The 23,289-nt window shown below is 27.7% G+C and overlaps 2 protein-coding genes across 11 annotated transcripts; one reads left to right on the top strand and one right to left on the bottom strand.

Moving 5' to 3' along the window:
- Positions 1-214: 214 nt before the first annotated feature.
- LOC140665128 (uncharacterized) lies at positions 215-5,796 on the bottom strand. Of its 5 annotated transcripts, none has more exons than XM_072890878.1 (5): positions 5,661-5,796; positions 1,843-2,996; positions 1,483-1,670; positions 982-1,380; positions 218-890 (listed from the first exon to the last, which is right to left on the bottom strand). In XM_072890878.1, the coding sequence occupies exons 2-5, from the start codon at positions 2,096-2,098 to the stop codon at positions 402-404; spliced, it is 1,332 nt and encodes a 443-aa protein (XP_072746979.1). In that variant the 5' UTR covers positions 2,099-2,996; positions 5,661-5,796; the 3' UTR covers positions 218-401. The 5 variants fall into 5 exon arrangements, with proteins under 5 accessions (XP_072746983.1, XP_072746979.1, XP_072746982.1 ...); XM_072890881.1 differs by having other exon boundaries at positions 1,843-2,194; positions 5,661-5,750; XM_072890879.1 differs by having other exon boundaries at positions 1,843-2,207; positions 5,661-5,748.
- Positions 5,797-6,680: 884 nt separating this feature from the next.
- Pde8 (phosphodiesterase 8) lies at positions 6,681-23,160 on the top strand. 6 transcript variants are annotated; one of them, XM_072890870.1, is made up of 20 exons: positions 6,681-6,822; positions 8,834-8,929; positions 11,977-12,071; positions 17,314-17,373; positions 17,510-17,700; positions 18,021-18,080; positions 18,153-18,219; positions 18,307-18,474; positions 18,655-18,869; positions 19,100-19,254; positions 19,792-19,919; positions 20,018-20,125; positions 20,273-20,475; positions 20,719-20,997; positions 21,280-21,406; positions 21,499-21,636; positions 21,858-22,019; positions 22,129-22,258; positions 22,337-22,404; positions 22,671-23,160. In XM_072890870.1, the coding sequence occupies exons 1-20, from the start codon at positions 6,726-6,728 to the stop codon at positions 22,737-22,739; spliced, it is 2,616 nt and encodes an 871-aa protein (XP_072746971.1). In that variant the 5' UTR covers positions 6,681-6,725; the 3' UTR covers positions 22,740-23,160. The 6 variants fall into 6 exon arrangements, with proteins under 6 accessions (XP_072746971.1, XP_072746972.1, XP_072746973.1 ...); XM_072890872.1 differs by lacking the exons at positions 6,681-6,822; positions 8,834-8,929 and adding exons at positions 9,531-9,927; positions 11,133-11,407; XM_072890871.1 differs by lacking the exon at positions 8,834-8,929 and having other exon boundaries at positions 6,687-6,822.
- The last annotated feature ends 129 nt before the right edge of the window (positions 23,161-23,289 follow it).

Below are 23,289 nucleotides of genomic sequence, written 5' to 3'. Positions count from 1 at the left end.
AATTATATTTATTTGTTATATTCATGTATAAAAAAGTAGTCTACTAATTTTATGAACAGATATTTATTTGTTAATTTTTCTTAATATATTAGAATTAGTATCTAATCTTAATCATAATTTTAATCGTAAATACAATATAGATATTACAAAATAAACACTCAGGAGAGATATAACTACAAATATTTATTTATATATTCAGTTTCTACTGTACATTTACATCATTAAATAATTAAATATTAAATAATTAAACAACATATACAATTGTATAATTAACATGATTGTACAAAATAAACGTGACTTCTAAAACGGTTTTCTTATTTAAAAAATTACGGTCTTTTTCAATGTAGTGCAAAAGACGAACAATCGTGTTAGTCGAAAGACAAATTTTCTTCTGAATGATTTTAATTACAATAAACAATATTTTGTTTTTTATTTTCATCAGCTTTTCCTTCAGGTTTTCCTTCGTCCATTTTTAATACTTTTCCTTGCATAGATATTTTCAATTCATTAAATGCATTTTGTAAATTTGCGTAAACTTGGTTTTCATAACGTATATTTGAATGAATAGAATTTTGCATAGCAATTTTATTCTTAAGATTTCTAAGTTGAGGTTGGATTTTATGATACGCTTCTTCAAAGCTTAAGCGATAATTTTTTTCTTTCATTAGAAAGTCAGTTTTATTCTCTAAGACTGTTATTAAATTTTGATTACGTTCAATCATAAAAGACAGACGTTTTTTCAATTTCTCTACGTTGGTCCAACTGACATGACTTCTGTTTATTATATTTTGCAATTTGTATTTTCTATCATTTTTTCTTCTCGTCTTTTGAGCATGCATTGAACGTGATATGTGTAAAATATACCTGTGTTGCATTCTCGATTTGGAATGCTGAAACAGAAAAGGACATATATATATATTATATGAGACAAATAATGTGTATAACTTTTTAACCATTAATTAAAATACGTTTTTAACTCACATTCTGATTTTTGGAGAATCTATTTTCTTTCGATGTACATTGAGACACTGCAGTTTTTGAAGTTAAATTTTCTACAGAAATAGGCTCACAACTTAACAATCTTTTTTTCATTGATATTTTTTCTCTTTTTTCCCTTTTACTTTTTCTTGTTTTCAGGATTTTGCGAATATTTTGCAGTATATCGGTGGACACTTCATTATCTCTGAGATCAATCTGTGTGAGCACAGTGTTTGTTTGCAAGAACTTTACCACAATTTCACCTCCATATTGAGTAATACCGCAATATCGTAAACATAATGTTTTCAAGATATCATTTTTGAGGATACGTGTCAATTGTCGCAAGCCAATATCGCCAAATTTGTAATTTTTATCGAGTATCAGTACTTGTAGTCCTTCCGCCTGAAATAGAAACATAATGTAAATTATTTATTAAGACGTTAAGTAATAATTTATCCATGAAAACATATCGTTTCAATTAGGAGATTATTTTTCTTTTCATACCACTGTTGTATGAACATTTTCTCGAGAAGATGTTGTTTCCTTCCACACATTTTGCAACAAATCCGCTTTCTTTTTTTTTAAGAACAGTGACAAGTACATAGCACTTCTACTAGTGAGACAACATGATGATAAATTCAGAGTATGGAGATTTGAATTATGTTGCAAACTTTCTAACAATATGTAGCATCCTGTAGAATAAAATAGAAACGTAAATGTGTTGCTGTGTTTATGTTTTTCTTTTTAATTGGTTGCAAATATTTATACAAATATTTGAAAATTATATATGTATAAAATATATAAATTTAACTAATTTGATGTGTTTGGGTGTTTGAAAAGAACAAATTATTTATAATAACCAACCTGTATCACCTATTCGACATCTGGCCAATGACAAGTTTCGCAAATTTCGATTGTTTGTCAAGCCATCAGTAAGAATCCTTAGATAGTTGATTGCCAGAGGAATGCCATCCAATGTGAGGCTGGTGATCATCAATGAATTCCTCAGACAGACAGCAATAGAATGGACGAAACATCGTAGTAGAAAATTTGTATACAAAACCGGCTGCTGTCGATCCCTTCGCGCATATTTCCTGAACGTGCGAAAATGCCAGTCCATTTGCCATTTATAAATTTACGTATCATCATATCATTTTTTTTTTATTGGTATTATCTTTAACTTTTCCTTCGGTAGTCTCCTTGTTACGCATGTCACCTGAAAACTTAAACTTACTGGGAGTAGTATCGGAAAAAGAAAATATAATTATAGTATTTTTTATTTTATTTTTTAAACATTTATATATTCTACAATAACACATTTATTTGAGAACAATATTCAAATTGCTCAGTATAAAATATGACTTTAATATAAAATGTGACTTAATTTTTTGTTAACTAAATTTTATAAAAAAATTTACATTGTCCTTGAGTATGCCATATAACCAACGCATTTGTATATACGTGTAAATATAATTTACATATATACACAATATACAAAAAATAAATGCGCACAAGAAATGACGCGCGCGTAGCATGCGCTTATAATGTTCTAGCAATACTATATTTATTATGATAAGAATTGTATTTTATGTCAAAATTTATATATTATTTATATATTATTTACAATTAGACAGAGCAAACAAAAAAAGCATATTTTAAGATATATTTCTTTATATTAGATATTTCTCTATTTGCATATTTGAAAGCAATTTTAAAACAATAACTGTTAATTAAAATAAACTTTTTATAGAAAATTTTTAACACAATTTTTAATATATTTTTTTAATTTACCATGATTTTCTGAATTTCTCTTCTGTGTTTAATTTTTCTTTAATCTTTTTGTAGTGACATCGACTGTACACACAAATTTTTGATAGGCTTCGATCTTGCATTATACCGTTCAAGAGTGGCGACCAATCGTTCAAACTTATATGTTCGACGCAAAATCGTAAACAGTTATTTTGCAGATACATTTGTATTATCGGTAAAGGCATCATATTTTTCTCGCGACATAGAACCTTAATCGAAAATCACAAGTCTTGTCAAAAAAATTATAGATTGCAATATCGAATAAAAGTAATTAAGTGAAATAATTCACTAATTTTTATGTTATCATTTGATGAGTTTATTGATATTTCGTTATGAATTTCTTTACTTTATATAATATTACTTTACTATAAAAATTTTAAGATTTTACTATCACGATCATTATATATCTTATTTCATTATAAATATAAATTCTCTAATAATAATTCTAAATAATAGTTAAATGTAAAATAATAGAGATTCTTGCAAAGTAATAGAAACTGCATATTCCAATAAATTCTTAATAACGAACCTTGTATGTCTGTTCAAATAATCCACTAGAATTTGTTTCTTTGCAATTTTGCATAATGTTAATTGTATAATTTTACTTGATCACAAATTTTATATTTTAATATCCTATAATTTTCGTTGAAATATATATTTTCAAAAAATACGAGAAATGTCAGATCACACGTTCTGAATGCACTAAGAGATCGATATGATATATGATAGTATCGAACATTTGAATGTGTACTACGACAAAAAGATGTGTTTCAAATTTCATTTCATTAAACTCTTATCAGATTTTTTATTAATTGACAAGAATATATATGTAATATTAATATTAATATAATATATATTATAATATATATATTATATACATAATAAGTAATTAATATGTATATTATATACATAATAAGTAATTAATATATGTAGTATATATGAATAATATATATTGTATATATGGTATATCCTGTGTATATATCCTGTTGGTGAATATACATATATCTCGTGCACACTCTGCTAATGACAGATTCCTGAGATTATTTGGAGACGATTTTTTTCTCAGCAAAAATGTCGAAAGACGTCATAATTTTTTGCAAATTTCCAATTTTTGTCATCATATAGCTTTGTAATTAAGCCTTAAATTAAAATTCTATTGGAGTAAACTCTATCTGATATTAACTGAAGAATGTAGTTTTGGTAATCTTTTAATTCTAAAAAGTTTAGTTTGCAAAAAGCGTCCTTTTTTGACTCGCTTATAAATCGGAATATATTGATGCCTGGATTAAATGAATATATTGTACCTAGAAGGATACAGTGGAATTCATATGCATTGTGCAATCATTGTCATATGGTACTCAATCGTTCTTATTTAATGCACACTTGGGCATTTCTTAAGTGCATAAACTATAAAAGAACACATTAACATACAAATTGTGTTAGAAATAACGCATAAGAAGAAAAACACAGACATACAAATTTATGATAAGCTCTTGCGCAAAGATAAGTTACGTCACGGAAATTCTAAAACCGCCCTAAATAATTGCCGTATAAAACGGCACAATGTTAAGTGATTAAATTTACAGTGATAATTCCCTGCTCTCTCGTATTTGCTACTCGCAAATTCTATCTATGCTCTTTCCCCCTCTATTATTCAATGTATCAAATGTTCAAACACACGTGTACCCCTCTCTTTCTTTCTTTCTCTTTCTTTCCCTAACCGTATATTGATCTTTTTGTTTCAATATTACTGAAGTACATGTATATCTCTCTTTTTAGCCAGTAAATTAAAATTGATGATGAAAGACATTTCAGAAGACTTTGAACAAATGAGATACGCAGATTGCGAAGATGCCTGCTCGTCCTCGGGAAATCAGACAATTTAACCAGTGAGTTTGAAGCTATCGTGCTGCCTACGTCTGCGTCTGTCTTCATTAAAATCTCGTACACACCTCGAAGCGCCGTGTCGCCTAACAATAGAACGCTCGCGATCCAAACTGTTCGCGATTCAGTGAAATCGTCGTTCAGTGAAATCATTGTTCACCGTGATTGTTATGTGATGTTGCAAAAGTTCTCGCCGAAAAATTTTTGCTTTTATTTTATTATCTTCACGCTAGCTGTCAAATTACTTTATTTAAATATTTAAACGATAACTAATTAATTATTCTGTACCTATTTATGTTTATTTCGTAAAGTGTATTTCGTAAAACAAATTTTAATTTTAGACGAAAAAATTCTTGCACAGTGCAATATTGCAAAATTGATCTTGTCAAATGTAATCATCGTCTTTTCCAGTGCAAAGATATATTTGAATGACCTATGATCAAGGAACGTCAATAGACGCGTTCAGCAAATGTACGTAGGACATCGTGCCTAGCTTATTATTGTTTTTTTAGCTTTAACAAAAATTAATAGCTTTATTCTTTTCTATCAAAATATATATATATATCTAGAGATATTTTTATTTATTAAATAATAATCAGTATACTTGTCATTATAATTGTCAGATTTGGTGATTTGAATTAATAATATTTCAAACTTGCAAGAGTAATATCTTTTTATAAACTTTATTCTTTATAAAATTTCCTAATAATTTAATCTTTTATTTTAACTTTTTATAGTAATATATAAAAATATATAATTATACATAAAAATATTAATGTAATATGCTAAACAAGACTTACCGTATTAATATATTAATACAATATTACAAATATTTAGTAATTAAATTTATTATCTTGTTATACAATATATATTTTAAATTTAGATTTATAGTTAAAAAGTGAAATTTTTTATTTATATAAAAAATTTCACTTCAGTATAAAAGCTTTCAAAATATTATATAGATACTTTTACGTTTGAAAGATCTTTACCTTTGAGCTTGTTGTATCTACTCTGCTTTAATTTTCAACTTTAAATGCCTGTATCTGAATGTAGAAACTGTATGCTTGCATTACTACGAAAACAGTGCCTCCGATAATTATGCACACACAGCACTATTTGCCTACTTCGTGCCCACACATCGCGTAATCGGACGAATTACATGAACGGCTATCTCGCGCAGAACGTCCTCCAATTGCACACGCTGTGGATCGTGACTGCTAAGTGATACAGCTATTTGAGATGCGCCGCGAAACTTTTGAATTACGTGTAAACACTTTTGGCGGAGAAGATAAGATAAAACAAGCTGGGAAAATTGCACTCCGAGACACATGACCCCATACGTACAAAACACTCTGCATCGGTCTTGATGCGCGTTCAATGTCGAATTAATTGTCAACGATTGCAGAGTTTTCGCGATTTTCGCAAGCACTATCACGCATCAGTGAGCAAACGTTTTATCTGTCTTGAATGATTACGTTTTGTGCCGATGTTCGGTTAATTGATTTGAAACTCGATAAATAAATAAAAAAACTCTAATGATTGAAAAAATCCTTGTTGACTGAATGTAAATTTTATTGGCACGTGTCTCTCTCTCTCATTTAATTGTGTGACTCTAATAAATCAATTTAACAAGTTATTTTAAAGTAATTTAATCGGCTTATTAAAGCACAATCTTCTATATGCACTTTAATTAATGTAAAATAGCTTGCTCGATCAATGTTTGGGTTATGCAAAATCAGTGCGCAGAGGATTGTTTCCTTTGGTCTCAAGATAAGCGAATTGATATGGTTTAAGCATAAGCATGCATTTTTGCTTGGTAAGTACAGGTTCTATTTAAATAGCATTTTTTATAATATTTTCTTTTAAATCTTATTTTTCTAAATTTTATACGAGAAAAAAGATTCTTTTTTCTTAATTTTATTTTGATAAAAGATAACCTAATAATACTTGTCGTTACTGTCATCAATACTTTTCAGAATCTGACCGGATACTTTTCAAAGTTTCCAATAATGCGAAAAAGGAGGTATTCAGCGAAGTGAGAACTCGTTTTAAAGATGGGATGCAAGTTTAGCATACTGGAGTGCATTAGAGGCAAAGTCGAGCAGGAGAAGAGCATTTCATCAGAAACTAGAAGTTCTCTAGTTACAAACGGTAAGTTGTTTTTTCTTCCTTTTTTCTTTGTCTAATGTATTTTTCTTTTTATTATTTTATATATAAATTTTTTAAAGAGAAAATTAATTTTTATTTCTAAAAGCTTAAGCTTGGAAGTTAAACTCTAAAGCAAAATATGTATGTAAAAATTGGAAAAATATTCATATAACAATGCAAAGTTGTTTACAATTTATTATATAATTTATAGATCTTTATAAAATTACAATTAATTCTAATTATTAGTTCTACGTTACATTACATTTATGTAATAAATTTCGAATTTTGTTTTATCTAAAATATCATAAAAATAGATGAGAAAGATTGTATTTTTTATAAGATTACTATTTAATAATTTTAGGTTTTATTATTATTTTATTTTACTGACTCCACGTCACATTAATTTATCAATGATCAAATTTATAAATTAACCAATAAATAGCACCATGAAGACTGTATGTAAACCATATACGTCAATCTCCAGTTTTTTATGTAAAGCTTAAAATGTTTTTTTTCTGAGACTGTATAAGCAAGTTTCAATATAATCAAGTTTAAATATATATTTGGTTCCTGGCCACGTGTGATACACGATTGGTGAACTTCAAAGCAATCTTCTCTCGAAACTCGAATTATAAATTGGGCAGTTGCTCGGTGTCATTTTAAAGATGTAAAAAGCAACTCGTGAAGAATTTATTTTTTAAGTAACTATTTCTATCTTTCTGTTCATTGTGTTAATTTAATTTATATTATAATATATAATATATAAACCATTGTATGGCATCGCTTAAAATACATTATATATAATATATGCCTGATAACATAATTCTGTAATAGTATTAACAATAAATTTGAAACATAATGTTTTGAAAAGTACTCTTGCATTAAAGATTTTTAATATTTTTGTTATCGATTGAAATACAACTTTTGCTGTATCAATTGAAGCATCAAAATATTTAGTATGTAAGAAAAGGAAATTTTATTCTTATTAATTTAAATTTTATTTTATTTTATATTAGTTCAAATTTTATTTCTTCTTTAAGCGTTATAATTATAATATAAATTAATAATAAGTAATAAAAAAAAATTAAAAGTTAAATAATGATAAATAAAGTTAAATAATGATTAGAAAATAGAGATTAGAACATTCCCCGTCTGCGTATATATTTCATAAAAGAGAGAAGAAGGGCGGAGAAATAGACCTCAGGTAACAGTCATTTTCCTTGACCTAGTCTACAAAGTGACCACACTGTGCGTGTACCGGTTGAGGTCATCGTTCGAGACGTGAATTAATCAGATGTATGAATCCAGATAGTAACGCGACATGTTTCTAATTTTTCGATTTAGGAGTCTGTGAACGACGCAACGTTTCGAGACGGAGTCGTGTAATATTTCATTCTCAAGGATCGACTCTAGAATAAAATTAATTGTTATTTACGTGGAATAATTTTTATTGATTTTTATAGATAATTCTTTAATTCTTTTATTTCTAATTGTATCTTTAATCCGTACTTGTATTAATAATTCATAAATCTATTTGTGTACAAGAGTTACTTATATCATTATCAAATGTTTTAATTATTTTTATCGTTAAATATATTTAATGAGTAATATTTATTTCTTGTAACAATCATCACATTTCTTTTTAAATAGTAATTTGTTTAAAAAAATGAATTTTATTAGACATTAAGTCAGTATATAACCAATGTCGTGAGCTATTGTGCATGTCTGGGAAGATTACGTAAACAGGCGTTCTATATATTCATTCTTCTTTATGTGATCATCGTTGTGACGCAGTTTACAGATTGCAGATAAATATTTTACAGTCATATGCGCATAAATTCTATAATATATGATATAAGATATAGCCGATTCAATGTTAAATCTTTATCAAATTTATGTAAATGCAGATTAGGTACTTCATCGATAATCGATTCTCTAATTTATCAAATGTTTTAAGATATTAGTTGTTCTAACTTGCTAGTGATAAATATTTATATGTAGATATTATTTACAGATACTACAGAGACCGACAAGGACGAAGAAAGTCCGCATCTCGCGTTCGACAAGCATCGCTTTGTCGCCGAAGAGGACGATCATAAAGTAGTGAAACGTTAGTTATAATTAATCATTATGTAAATATTGTCCAATATCAAGTATAGTCGAAGCATATAATGCTTTCTTATGACGATAGTAGTACTTACATTTAATAATTAAGAATGTGATTGGTTTTAAATTTTATCAATATTGATCTTTATATACGCGCGTATTTTCTCTTTCATATAACTAATTAAATTAATTTTTTTAATATATTCGTTTTTAATATGTTAAATATTAAATAATACAAACTATACTTATTGTTAATAAATAGTAAATGAAAAATATTGAAATATTTTTGCATTCATATAAGTCAGTTGAATTTTTGTCTTATCAGATTTGAGATTATTGAAGTACTTAAGTCAAATGTCTATGGTACAATATAACTAATTTTAATTCCAAGTAAAATCATTTATTATATTTTATTATATAATTATTATTCTAGATACTTAATAGCTATTTAATATCTTTTTTCTTTTCAAAATTTAATAATCCAAGGTTGTGTTAATATTCTGTATGTATTTTTATCGATTATTATAATACAATACATGTTATATGTATACAATATATGTATATATATACATATATATATATATATATATATGTGTGTGTGTGTGTGTAAGTATGTAACAGATATTGATATTTTTTTTTTTTTTTTGTAAAGAGGATTTTACTGTCGATTTATTTTAAAATGCATTTCTATTTTTTTTAACTTAATGTTTGGCACAATACATTAGCTTTATGCCCGTATATCATATACATCTACAATATCTCTGGTCTCCTCGACGACGCTATCGCGTCGCTTCTTTGGGACCAGTCATTCTCGAATAGAATTTTAACTTGGTCGATTCGGTACTCTCGGTCAGTTGCTGTCTTTAAGCCGCAAATGACACATCGTGCCGATCTCGCGATTTCAACGGCCGCGAACAGTATCGAAAAGAATCGTATTCCAGTGTCAACTGTGAAATCTTATAAAATTATCTTATAAAATTATTTTCTTAAAGTGTATATATTGTAAGGGAATGTTCAAATATATTATTTAATAATGCGATACTAAAAGAAAAATCAAATATTTAAAGAATAAAAACTGCATTTTGGCTTGAAGTAAATGCATGACATAATTAAAAATAATTTTGTATAAATATGAGAAATTTTTCTCTCTTATTTGAAAATTTTTTGTTCGAGAATAATTCACTTAAATTATAAAATCCTGAAAAAAATTGTGTTATAAAAGTAATTTGATTTTATTTTGATATTATTTGTGCTCCATCACAAAAATAATTATAAAAGTAATTTAATACAATTTTATATCATTTTTCAACAAAAAATGTTTCCGGAATAATTCTAAACTTGTATAATTTAATGTTATATTATATGTGTTATATTTAATATTTAATTATATGTTATATTTTCGAACTTGATCTTTAGAACAAAGATAATTTCGATCGATTTAGTTAAATCTAAGCAATTAATTCAACATCTCTAAAATAAAAAATATGATAAAAGTTTAATTATATTTTCTATTAATTAATTATTAATTAATGTTATTTGGCATGCCAATTGGTCTAAAAACAAATATTTCCAATAATATTATAAAATTAATATTTTTATAACACTCCTATAATGCCAATATATGCATTTATATTTTAATTTTAAAAAATTTATATAATTTTTATTCAGGTATTTATAAATTACAAAAACAAATTCAATCTTTGCATATATATGCTCTTATAAATTTAAAACTAAACTTTTTAATCTATCAACTTAGATTATCAACAGTCTAAGTTTATTTTATTATATTCTACATGATTATTTTATATAATATATTATATTCTATATAATTATTTTATATACTATATTATTTTACTATATTATTCAATGAATTATTACAAATTTATAATTTCGAATTTTTTTATTACATATATTTTAATATATATTTTTATACAAATGAAACAACTTTAATTTTTTATTACTAAAAGAGAATATTAAATTGATAAGCAGGATTATAAAATATTTATTTAAGAACGATATTAATTTGCAGGAAATTGTTGTAATAATATTACATTTTTAATTTACATTATATAGAAAAATTAATATCTTGCGTTTATGATTAATAATATAAAACTTATGAAAAAAAATGTTTAGTAACATATCTATTGAGATTTAAAATAATTAAATTTAATTATAAATATAAAATAAAATAAAATTTATTTGATTAGTGTGGAGATTTTAGTGACTTTTTAAAAGAGAAATTCGATGTAATAAAAATTTAATGTGTGTAAATTGTGATAAATAATAACATAACGTTATCAAGCGTGATGAGAAATGCGAAGAAAAACAATTTCATACAGTATGAAATCACGTAACTTGCCGTAACTCAATGATTGGAAGGCCAAAAGCATAATTCATATGGCATCGCCACCGAACAAATATTTTTTTCCAAGCGAGAACGAAGACAGCTTGGAAGATGAATTATTTCCAATTCATTTCTTTGGTGCGTTAATATTTATAATTTTAAGTTTTACTTTGATCCTATTAAATATACGTGCGCTCATTACATAATTTTTCTTATAACGTACGTCATCCTATTAATAGAACGTATTTTTCTTTAAAATAATTGAAGCAACGATTAATCTATTTTGCCAATTAGATTCAATTGACTTTTAATTGCAATTAATGATACTGTGACCCATAAACCCCATAAGATATGCGTTCTAAATAAACTACTACATCCCTGACCAGCTTTGCCACTATAATTACAAATGTATTAATAATTGAATCATGTTAATTCATAGACTGATAGCGCAATTAGGAAAAGAAATTTCATATACTTAAAAAGTTCGATACACGTGTTGTTTCCAAAGTTACGCAAAACTAAGTGTGGCTCTAAAGTCGATAGGTCTTCAATTACAAAGCTATGGGTCACGCTTAGCGACTACCTGTTGCCGAGAATTTTCGATTATTCGAAAAACATTCCTCCGAACCCTGGAGCGTGATTATAATTTCAATTAATAAATGAATAATGAATTGAATTCATAAATATTCAAAATGGAATTGTTTCAGGTAAGACGGATGTGCTTGACATTGTGGATAAAAAATACGAAAAAACATTTTTCGAGGATATCACGCATGATGAAAGTGGTGATTACTTGACCATTGTAAGTTACAACATTATCCTTTATTGTAATAAATTTATAAATTGATTTATTTTATATAATCAACTTGCATTATATATATATATATATATATATATATATATATATATATATATATAATACATATAATATATATACAGGGTGTCCAGTAACTAACGGACCAACCCTCGTGAGCAGGTAAAGCGCGATAAACTGAACATAAAAATCCTCTGGCATTTTGCGATTGTCGTAATAATTATTAAAATATTAATTAAAAATATTCAGCGAATGAGCGCGCGCTTTGCGCAGCTAAACTGTGGAACGCACGCTATACGTGCGAATATCGTGGCATCGAAAAGTAGCCGTACGTCTCACGGTCTAGCTGCGCAAAGCGCGCACTCATTTGCTCAGTGTTTTTAATTAATATTTTAATAATTATTACGAAAATCGCAAAATAGTAGGGAACTTTTATGTTCAGTTTACCGCTCTACCTGCTCACGAGCGTTGGTCCGTTAGTTACTGGATACCCTGTATACATATATAGAAGTATAGAAGTCTAATTTAAAATTAAAAAAGACACAATACACATACACATATATTGTACAATATAAAATTAAAATTTTTTTTAGTCATAATAATATACTCTACATCTTTAACTAATAATCCATAATTTATTTATTAATAATATTATAACTTAAAGATTTAAAAGTTTTGTTAACATATAAATAATTAGTAGAAATATAACATAAAAACATTTAAAATAAGTTGCTTGTTAGTTTGTTTAAAGTATAAAAAAGATACTATATATATATATATATATATATATATATATATATATAGTTATATATAATTATTATATATATTATTATTATTATTATTATTAAATAGTATTATTAAAGATATAGAGTATATTATTATAAATAAAAAAATTTTAATTTTATATTAATATAATAAAGTTTACGAATATTTCTATAGTTATTTTGTCGATAACATAAAAGATAAGATAATATTTTGTTGGACTTGTCGCAAAAGCAAACTTTATTTTATCTACTAGCAAGCACAATGAAAAGTGATTAAAGACAATGTATATTAACGATACGTGACGCGACGTGTGACGTAGACGTGCGTTATCACGTTTCTAATAATCAAGCCTGTTATCTAGGCTCCTTCACATTTATAATCAAAGATAAGAATCGCATAGGCATTGTTATTTTGCATGTTTTTAAATGCAAATAAAAAACAGATTGAATTTTATAGTATAGTTTGGTTTTTCTTTTTATACTTTTAAATTAATAGCATTGATATTTAAAATTTTAAAACATAATTACATTACGTAGATAGGAAGTACGCAGTAACTTAATAAAAATTTCCTTACAATATTGATATATTTTCTTTGTCTTATCACGCGTTGCTCAATATTTTAAAAATTAGATATGTACGCAAAATATAAAATATAAAATATTAAATATAAACTGCTATCAAGATTGTTATAGGATATTGAGTTTTATAATTAAACATATGGTAGATATTTATTGTATAATTATTTTTATTATATTTAAAGATTTATAATATATAAACATAAACAATTTAGAATTTACAATTAAACCGATTAAAAATGATAAAATTATTAAAATTAATGGCATAAACTACCGTTATATAATAATCTCTATATAAACATTTATTTAATCTCGCTAAATCTCGGTTTATTAAATTGCTACTTTTAATCTGCAAATAAATCGCTATCTCATCGTAACCCTCTCTTTTATTTCTAAATTTATTGTTCTGTATGTTTTAATTTTATACTATTTGTCTATAAAGTATCGTCGTCTATTGCAATTGTTTAAATTCTACAAAATATTATTAAAATTTATAATCAAAGTCGAAAAAAAATTATACATGAAACATTGTGGCGAAAAGAAAAAAAGCCATACGGAAGTGCGCGCATAAATAGATCGAAAAGGGAAGCGAATTTCCTTTACGAAGAATATTTGATTAAGGGTACATAACAAAAAAAAAAGAAAAAAAAGAAAAGACGAGAAAAAGCGAGGAATAATGTAGCAAAGGGTGGCCCTCGCCGTCAGCCCTCTCCGTTCTCACAGGACTTTGCTGTAAAACCCGCAATCAAATCCCTCCTCCCTACGATTTATACAACAAAAACTACGCAAGCATCGATTCTAAATATACATTATGTTTTCTGCGTTATCGCTGACGCGACCTTTCATCGGGAGACCGAATCGTTTCAATAATTCGCGCAGCGTTTACCGCAAAGTTTCTCACGGGGATGGTGAAAGGGGTAATACTCGATCGACTCGATAGTTCTATGTCTCACGATCCGATTAAATATGAAAATCGCTGAGCGCGCTTCTCGAAGTCGCGAGGATAAGCGTCGGTTAAATAATTGATTCGCGACGCGCAATCGCGGTAAGCACGATTTCTCTCATTCGATTGCTTCTTCTCGACGAGTGAAGATCTAGCCGTTCGTGAGCCCTGTCTATAGATAGGAGGTCTATAGACTGTCTATAGACACTTATATCTCTAGACAAGTCTGAGAGAGTCGAATGGGAAACGGCAGTTAAACCGACGAGACTCTCGCGATTAAAGTATGCGAATATATCACACGTGATTATCACTATTTCGGGCTGTCCGAAAAGTACCAGGTAAGAAAAGCTACTAACCGGTTTCGTGTCACACGTGTCGACGAAACGGCAAAGCAAAAAAATCAATGGCGTGACTTGCACGTCGCGTGTCTCTTCAAAGTGTAAAGCCGCTTTAAAATACATTTTCTGTTATTTTCGACGAGAGTAATAACGGCTTCTGATCTCTTGTGTTGGTTAAACTCGAGCTATAGTCTCTTTGAATCCAAAAAAGAAGTGATTAGTTAAGCAAAAGTTTAGAACGTGATGATCTCTTATTTCATTTCATCGTTTTACTGTCGCTCCCCTTCGTGTTAATCGTTGTTTCCCAAGTGTGCTGGGGACATATGTACTCTCTATAGTCGAGCATTGAAAATTCAGACAGAGTGAAACGCAATCAGAGTTGGCGCACGGCAATTATTCTGATCGAATTGTCAGAGAGCGGATAGATTTGATGTTTCGGGAAAGTTGAAAGAAGTTGAATGCTATAGGTTTAAAAGTGAACATGTTTACTAATTTTAAGTTAAGTGCTAAACGAGTAATTTGCGAAACAACCTGTTGAGAGAGCGCTTTGCGAATTTTTTTGCACCTATGCTTCTATGTGATATAAATCTTTCTTATTATTTTTTCAGATCAGCAATCAATATCTCTATTGTTTTTCTTGGTTTCCTACGTATATTAATTTGTTAAGATAATAAAGAATAAGTGTCACTCACTTCTATTGAAAACAGTGATTAATACCTTGCTGTGACTTGTGACAAATCGATAACACGACCACTGACAGTTTTATCACAGTTTCTTCAATTGCAGAACTTTTTCTACCTAAACACAAGCGAACTTTTCTACCCTTAGTTTATCTTCGACCAGCAATTAAAAAACGGATATGAGTCTCATATGCTCTTTGCCCTTAGTATCTATTGTTTTTTTTTAATTAGCAATAGTCTGCTCGAAGCACACAAAAGAGTTTGATAGAACTTGATGCTTTAAACTGTCTAGAATAGACACGTAGTTTATACAGACCGAGATCGTAAAATTCTTTTACTTAAAATGTAATGAATCATGACAATGTCCAAAGGCAATCAGCTATAATAATTAATTTAAATGATGTCTATGTTTATAAATTGTCAACAGTTATTTCCTAATATGACAAAATTGATTATTAAAAAATTACGAATTCATGTGTATATTGTACATACTATAAAGTCCAATATAAAAAGTTAATAAATATTGAATAATTTTTTACATTTAAAATTAAGTTTATGTCATCAGAAAAAAATATATAAAAATTGTTACAAATTAATAGAATAAATTTTTTCTTCAGAATAATAGCGAAAAAATATGTGTAATGTTATTATTCAAAGCATAGGATAAAAATTATGAATTGCTTATTTATAATTTTTTTTTCGTAAAGTGCAGTCTTATCTTTACTATCATTGTAGGAACTCTAGTACGCCGATACGCAGACGCCTTATCGCAGATAGAGCTTCTGCTACTGATTTATCGAACGAATGATCTCATTATCTTTCGATCGATAATTAGTATCACGATGGTTGTCTCTTCGAACGTAACATAATGTTATCGCAGAAGTTTGATAAGTTAAGGATTAGTGTTAAAATGTGAGGCAATTTATGTTGAAAGTAAAATTTATACATTAATTTATTTATCATGCCGGAAATATAAATACTTTATAAAATAATTGACAGATTTCGAGTTATCAATGTGCAGCATGATATATCTATGCAACTGATTTTACCTCTATTGATTTCGCGTTAATGAGGTAATAAAAAAATGAACAGACAATTGACTCTACCGGTGCTTTACGTCTGCGGTATAACCGACGACAATAACGTTGATAAAAAAATTGCAAACATGGCAAACAGCGAAATTTTTTGTATCATCTGTGGACTAATCCAAAAGAAATTGTACGCTAAAAATAAAATGCAAGTGGCTGAATTAACACTACACTAGTAACATACATTAGAAATTTAATACTAAATATCGTTTTTTTAAATTTGTACAATATTTATAATTCTTTTGAAATGTAATAAATTAAAGATATTATAGTAGAGTAATTATTTTCTCATTTTTTTTTCATACGAAATATTCTGTATTCTGTATGTTTAATGTACAATAAAAAATATATATTTTCGATAAAGGCAGCTGTAATAATTCATCAGTTGACTTAAGTAATTCAAAATTGATCTTTATCATTTTGAAGTGTGTATACAATCAAGTCAATCTCGTTATTTGGTTATCGTCACATGTTTAATTTATGTAGGTTATAATAATAATACATTCTATAATTTATTAATTTACTGCATATGAAAGATCAAGTTAAAGTCCAATTTTATGAAAATGCTAAAAATGTGGAAAAAAATCCACGTGCGCGTCGCCGAGCGAAAATTTACAAACAACTTGAATCGACATATCTGGAAAAACTAGTATGTATTTGATATACTGATATCGATGTATTAATATTAAATCTTTGATTAGATTTGATTAAATAAAAGTATTATTCGTAGCACGATATACACGCAAATTAAAGCAAAAAAGCCAATTATTTTTTTAATTTTTTCTTATATATTACATTATATATTTATTATTTAACTTTGTAAATTATTCTGTAATTACAGAAGGGGCCTCAAGATCTCAGTAATTATTTATTGACAACTACTGTTCCTAGTATCGTAAAAGTAAGTATTCCATTTCTGTGACAGAATTATAATAAGAATTATAATAAGAAATTCTTTATAGCATTTTTTGCCAATGTATAAATTACATTTTTTCCTACAATTTTCTATCAAATTGTATAATTTCTACATTGTGCAGATACTATTAGTCTTTAGCAAAGATGACCGACAAATGGATATACTCGCTACTGCTGCAAGAAGATTGGATTGGAACGTTTCGGTGGCGAAAGATGCGGAAAAAGCGATAGAACTTTTTCAAAATCACGTTCACGAATTAGTGATTATTGATCATAGAGGACATCACGCGGCCGAAGGCGATGTTATTTGTAGGTATGGTAGATTGTTGAAATATAATCTAATATGAATTATTGTTATCTATGCAAAAAATATATACAAAAAGAAATTATACAAAAATAAGACTAAATCACTAACTTTAAATAAAATGATTTGTATGTAGAGGAAACTGTATAATATATAGAATTGTCTGAACAACATTTAAATTATAGATCTCACGTGTATTATTTACATATAAAATAAATTTATTTTATTCAAAAGTTTTTTTATCGTTTTTCACAACAGATTATTATTATTATCTTAAATAGATTATTTAGATATTTCTCATATTATTTTATTAAATATATTAATTTCAGAGCAATCAGATCAAGTCCGGTTTACTACAATTCTACCATAATAGCGGTCGTGAAGAAATCGTAAGTTTTGCAATAATCTTTTGTATTATTTAAATTAATTTAAGTTTATTTAATCTTGCGTGTCTCTTATAGATATTTCATGCTCGATGAGAAAGACCATATTGTTGCACTAAACTTGTTAGAAACAGGCTTTAGTAGAGTAAGCATTTAAACAATTATAAAAAAGTTTAAGAAAAATTTTTTAGACAAATTATTTTGATATTTTAAATTTATTTTTATATTTTAGGCACTAATAGAATGTTCACATGAAGGTATATTAATAAATGAATTAGTAGGGATATATACTAGCTCTTTATTGCCAAGAGTACAACTTTCAGCAGCGCATGCATTATATTTGGCACTTGATAGATGTCGCGATATGGTGCATGTGACTAATGATAAAAACATTATACAGGTATCATGAGTAATAAATTAGAATTTGTAACGTCTTATAATTTATTAATATATTTTCTTTAATCTGCAATATTTAAAATAAGTAAATTAAATATTTTTGCTGTTTATATTATTGTGTGAGATTCATATTTCGATTTATACGAATATATGTACACAGATTATAACTTTACGTTATTTTTAGTTTCTAAATAAAATCAGCGAAAAATTGTTAGGATATAAAACAGAGGAAATGTTAGGGAGAAATCTTTCGGAGATAATCTATTACGAAAATTTTCCTCTCATGGAGCAGCAATTGAGTAAGGGCCGAGAATTCGAAGGAAATATGAATTGCAGAAGAAAAAACAATCAAATGATTACCATTAATTGCAGAATAATTCCGTTTTCCATTACGTTAAAGTACGTTTTTATTCTAAACACATTATATTTTTTCCTTTAATAAAATATTATTGTTTAATATTAATTTTTACATTTGATAAAAATTTTTCATACGTCAAAATTTTTAACATTTTTCAATTATATATATTAAATAAAATATTATTATCAATAAAATACTCCCTCTTTGTTAATTATTTTATATACGTATATCAACGATTCTTTATTTCATCGATTATTTTATCTATCTATAGAAAACCAACTCATTACATATATGTATTCGATACTACGTATTTGTCGGACAACTCAGCACAACCGATAAGCCCTGTTGGTAGCCCGTCTCACCCTCCTTTCAGAACAAGCATAATAAACACTCGAAAGCCCTCGGATGTCAAATCTACAAATGAAGGTAAAATACTTGTACAAATTGTTAAGCAATATCACTGATATTAATCAAATGTATCAACAACGATTAAAAGAATCAATCGATAATGTGACAATCGGACAATGATTTTAATAGAGTTGTTCTATGTTACTAACATTATAATATTATAATATTGTTTAATATAGAATAAATAATATTTAGAGATGCAAATTAGATCATCAGCAATTTTATAATGTACTTTATAGTATGTATAATATTTTTATGTTAGAACGTTATGTGCCTGATATCAATACATATCAATGTTATATATTGTGAACATGTCAAGAAATTTAATAGTGTGAATCATCTATTATAGATATCGGATAAGAGGAAAGCTTTATGTCTATTGTTTTAATATTAATCTGCATTGTTGATTTGTTGGGCCCTCACATGCGCTCTATTAATATACCGCACAATTATGTTGATATTTCTACAAGCGAAGAAAAATTACATCTTTTAATACACATAATTTATCATATAGTAAAAAATCATATAGTATAAAAGATCATACTTTTGTCACAGGCCGTAGGCGATCTAGTTTACAAAAATTGCATACTTTGCAACTAGAAGCTCCTATCACTAAAGTCATTACGCTACTTTCAAATGCAGTTACTGATACTAATCCGGAAACAGCGGCGCAGATCGATAAAGTACGTAATTAATTGTTGCTCACATGTGTCGCCCTATAATTCTGTTTATTCAATTAATTGTATGTTGCGCAATGTTGTAAGCAATCTGCGTCTTTCAGGCGATCAATATCTTAAAAACGACGGAACTTTACGTGCCGCAACTTAAAGAGGATAGAGCGACGTACAGTGATCCAGTTGCAACGGATCTTGTTGGCGCGTTACTCGCTGTAAGAATTTTACTGTTTTCTATTTCGTTCATTATCTATGATAAACTTTGTTATAATATATATAATATATATAATTTATGCATTTTTGCATGCAAGATTCTTCTTTCACTTTTTTCAATTTGTCGATATTAATTGTTTAATTAATAGTCTCCGCGCACACCATGGGAGTCTAGAAGGTCATCGGCAGATTCCGCGAGAATATCCACTATTAAAGCTTTACCGAGTCCGGCCAATTTGCAGAAAGTACAGATGAAGAATTTCCGGGGGCCGCAAGAAATTGCAGAGATACTTGACAATAGTCTCGACTGGAACTTTGAGATATTTAAGCTTGAAGTGCTGACGGAGAAGAGGTAAACTATTAATATGTATTTTTTCACGATATATTGTAAGTTTTATAATTATGAATTTACATCATGCATCATTATTTTTGATAAGATATTCGAATTGAAATATTTTCTTTTTCTTTATTAGATATATTTCACTAGTATATTAAAAAAAAGATTTTAAAACTTTTCTATTCCTTGTTTTGTATATACGTATGTATACGTATACTGTTTGTATTGATTGCGTCGCGATTTCTTTAAATGTTACAGGCCACTAGTTTTTTTGGGATTAACAGTTATGAATTTATATCAAGTGCCCGCGAAATTAAATTGTGACGAGAGAACTCTGCAAAATTGGCTAGCTATTATCGAACATAATTATAATGCAGAAAATAGTTATCATAATTCAACGCATGCGGCCGATGTTTTGCAAGCAACTGCGAGGTTTATGCAATCAAAGAGACTCAAGGAAATTTTGGAGCCTTTAGACGAAGTTGCCGTTTTAATAGCCGCGGCTGCGCATGATATTGATCATCCTGGAAGGTCCAGGTAACCCACTTTCGATACCAAAAGATAAAATATCTTAAAGTATAAAAACATTACAGTTTCTAATAATATAATTAAATATTTTTTATATTCTCCCTTCTCCCGGTTTGTTTTTATTTTAAATATAACATATTTGAAAGTTATTTAAAATTGTTTTCAGTGGTATTTTTTTAAATTTTTTAGCAAAGTTTGTTAGAAATTTAATTAGCGTTTATTACTTATTCAAAACTTTCAATTTTAAAATTAAATATATTGTTCAGACCTTGAAATTAAATTCTCTTTCAGTCAATTCCTTTGCAACGCCAATAATCGCTTAGCAATATTATATAATGATCTGTCAGTTCTCGAGTCACATCATGCAGCCTTAACATTTAAATTATCATTATCCGACGACGATGTAAATATCTTTAAGGTAAATTTCTTAGTACATCTTGTATCGTAAATTTGAAAGCCGGCATGTAAAATAATCCAAAGATGTAATATTGGATTAAATGTTTGCTTTAGAATGTGGAGCAAGACGCATACAAATTGTTGCGACAAAATGTCATTGACATGATTCTGGCGACCGAAATGACGAAGCACTTTGAACATCTGGCGAAGTTTATGAATGTCTGCAGCGCGAGAATCGGTGACGGACAGGAAGTATATATATTATTTTTATGTTAAAATTATTCAATATTTTTTCATGTTATTATTATATATTATCATAAATTTATATCAAACTGAAATAATACATTACTACGCTTATTTTACTTTCTACTATCTTTTTAATTGATGTTAAGAAAATGATTCAATATATGCAAGAGAAAAATAATATCTAATTAATTATAACTTGGTACTAAATTAAAAAAATTCTTTTGCAGACCTACTCAGATTCTCTAGATATGTCTGTAGTATTGCAACCAGATAATGTAATATTGGTTAAAAGAATGATGATTAAATGCGCGGACGTATCTAATCCAACGCGGCCGCTAAAGTGTTGCGTTGAATGGGCGAGACGAATCGCCGAGGAATATTTTAACCAGGTACGTTACTAACAAAAAATTTCGCTAATAATAAATAAAGATTATTTATTTTAAAGAAGATAATCACTATTTGCGGGTATATCTCTGCTAAATTATTGATAATTTTTAGACCGATGAAGAGAAAAAGTTAAAAATGCCAGTAGTAATGCCGATGTTCGATAGAATGACGTGTTCAATTCCAAAATCGCAAATCGGTTTCGTCGATTATATCATCAACGATATGATCGAAGCTTGGGATGGTTTGTTCCTCCTCATTATTTTTGCAAATTTCATTGAGGAAGGATATTCGACTTCTAATTTTCCTATTTATTTTACAGTGTTTATCGACATGCCAGAGATGGTGGGCTATATGCGGCACAACTACAAGAAATGGAAAGAGTATAATGTAAGACATCATCTTTTAATTCAACTTCTAATTTAAATACTTTGAAATAATTAATTAAATATTATTTTAGAATTTTATAATAGTTTTTTTTTAAATTTTGTAATATTACAATCTATAAAATCCATAAAATTTGAAGCTTTTTCTAGAGAGATAAATATCTAAATAAATATTTTAATATTTAAATATATTATACTTTTAATTTTTCTCTTAGTTTAATTTTATATTTATTTACTAACATATTTTGTTTCAAATTGTATGTTTTATAGGAACAGGGTATATCTACTTTGCAAGATGTTGAGAAGCTACAACAACAACCCGATATGCAAATACCGTAATCATTTAAATGGAAAGCATGTCGTTTTGTTTTGCTTTTTGTTATATTTACGATTATTGCAAAAAACATGTATAGCATTAAATATTTAAAAATAGTATAGTGACGTGTCATATATACGCTTTCGAATAATTTCTACAAAAACATGTGTAATTCGCCGTTTTTCTTAAATGTATCTCTCACCTATAACACATTTTCCTTATTTATATATAACTCCATTTTCCTCAATAATAACTATTGCTATTTTAAACACACGTGACGCACATTAGAAAGATATGTAAGATAGTATAAAAAAAGAAATACCTTTACCATGTAGTTTCCGCGACTGTGTTACTTCGAATGAGATCTCTGCTGTTTGGTGCATGCTGGTCATTAAATTGTACATCTGGGAGCAGTTAGCAAATAAATAAGAATTTTCAAGGACATTGCATTTGAATTATTTGCGATCTTTCCAGCTAGAATTTAATTCCTCTGATTTAGTTTGTATTAGGTATTAAGTTTTGACAATAGTGACTACTTAGAAGGACTGGTATAATTTAAATTGAAAGAAAGAT

This window comes from Anoplolepis gracilipes, chromosome 4, assembly GCF_047496725.1.
Source record: "Anoplolepis gracilipes chromosome 4, ASM4749672v1, whole genome shotgun sequence".
NCBI classification, from domain to species: Eukaryota; Metazoa; Arthropoda; class Insecta; order Hymenoptera; family Formicidae; genus Anoplolepis; species Anoplolepis gracilipes.
This window is presented reverse-complemented; position numbering and strand designations above follow the sequence as displayed.

Coding starts and splice junctions, on each gene's coding strand:
- LOC140665128 (XM_072890878.1), bottom strand. CDS start 2,098: ATGGACTGGCATTTTCGCACGTTCAGGAAATATGCGCGAAGGGATCGA. Junction 1,671..1,842: donor ATGTCGAATAGGTGATACAG/GTTGGTTATTAT, acceptor TTTATTCTACAG/GATGCTACATATTGTTAGAA. Junction 891..981: donor GATTCTCCAAAAATCAGAAT/GTGAGTTAAAAA, acceptor TTTCTGTTTCAG/CATTCCAAATCGAGAATGCA.
- Pde8 (XM_072890870.1), top strand. CDS start 6,726: ATGGGATGCAAGTTTAGCATACTGGAGTGCATTAGAGGCAAAGTCGAG. Junction 17,701..18,020: donor GAAGGCGATGTTATTTGTAG/GTATGGTAGATT, acceptor TATTAATTTCAG/AGCAATCAGATCAAGTCCGG. Junction 20,476..20,718: donor GAAGTGCTGACGGAGAAGAG/GTAAACTATTAA, acceptor TAAATGTTACAG/GCCACTAGTTTTTTTGGGAT.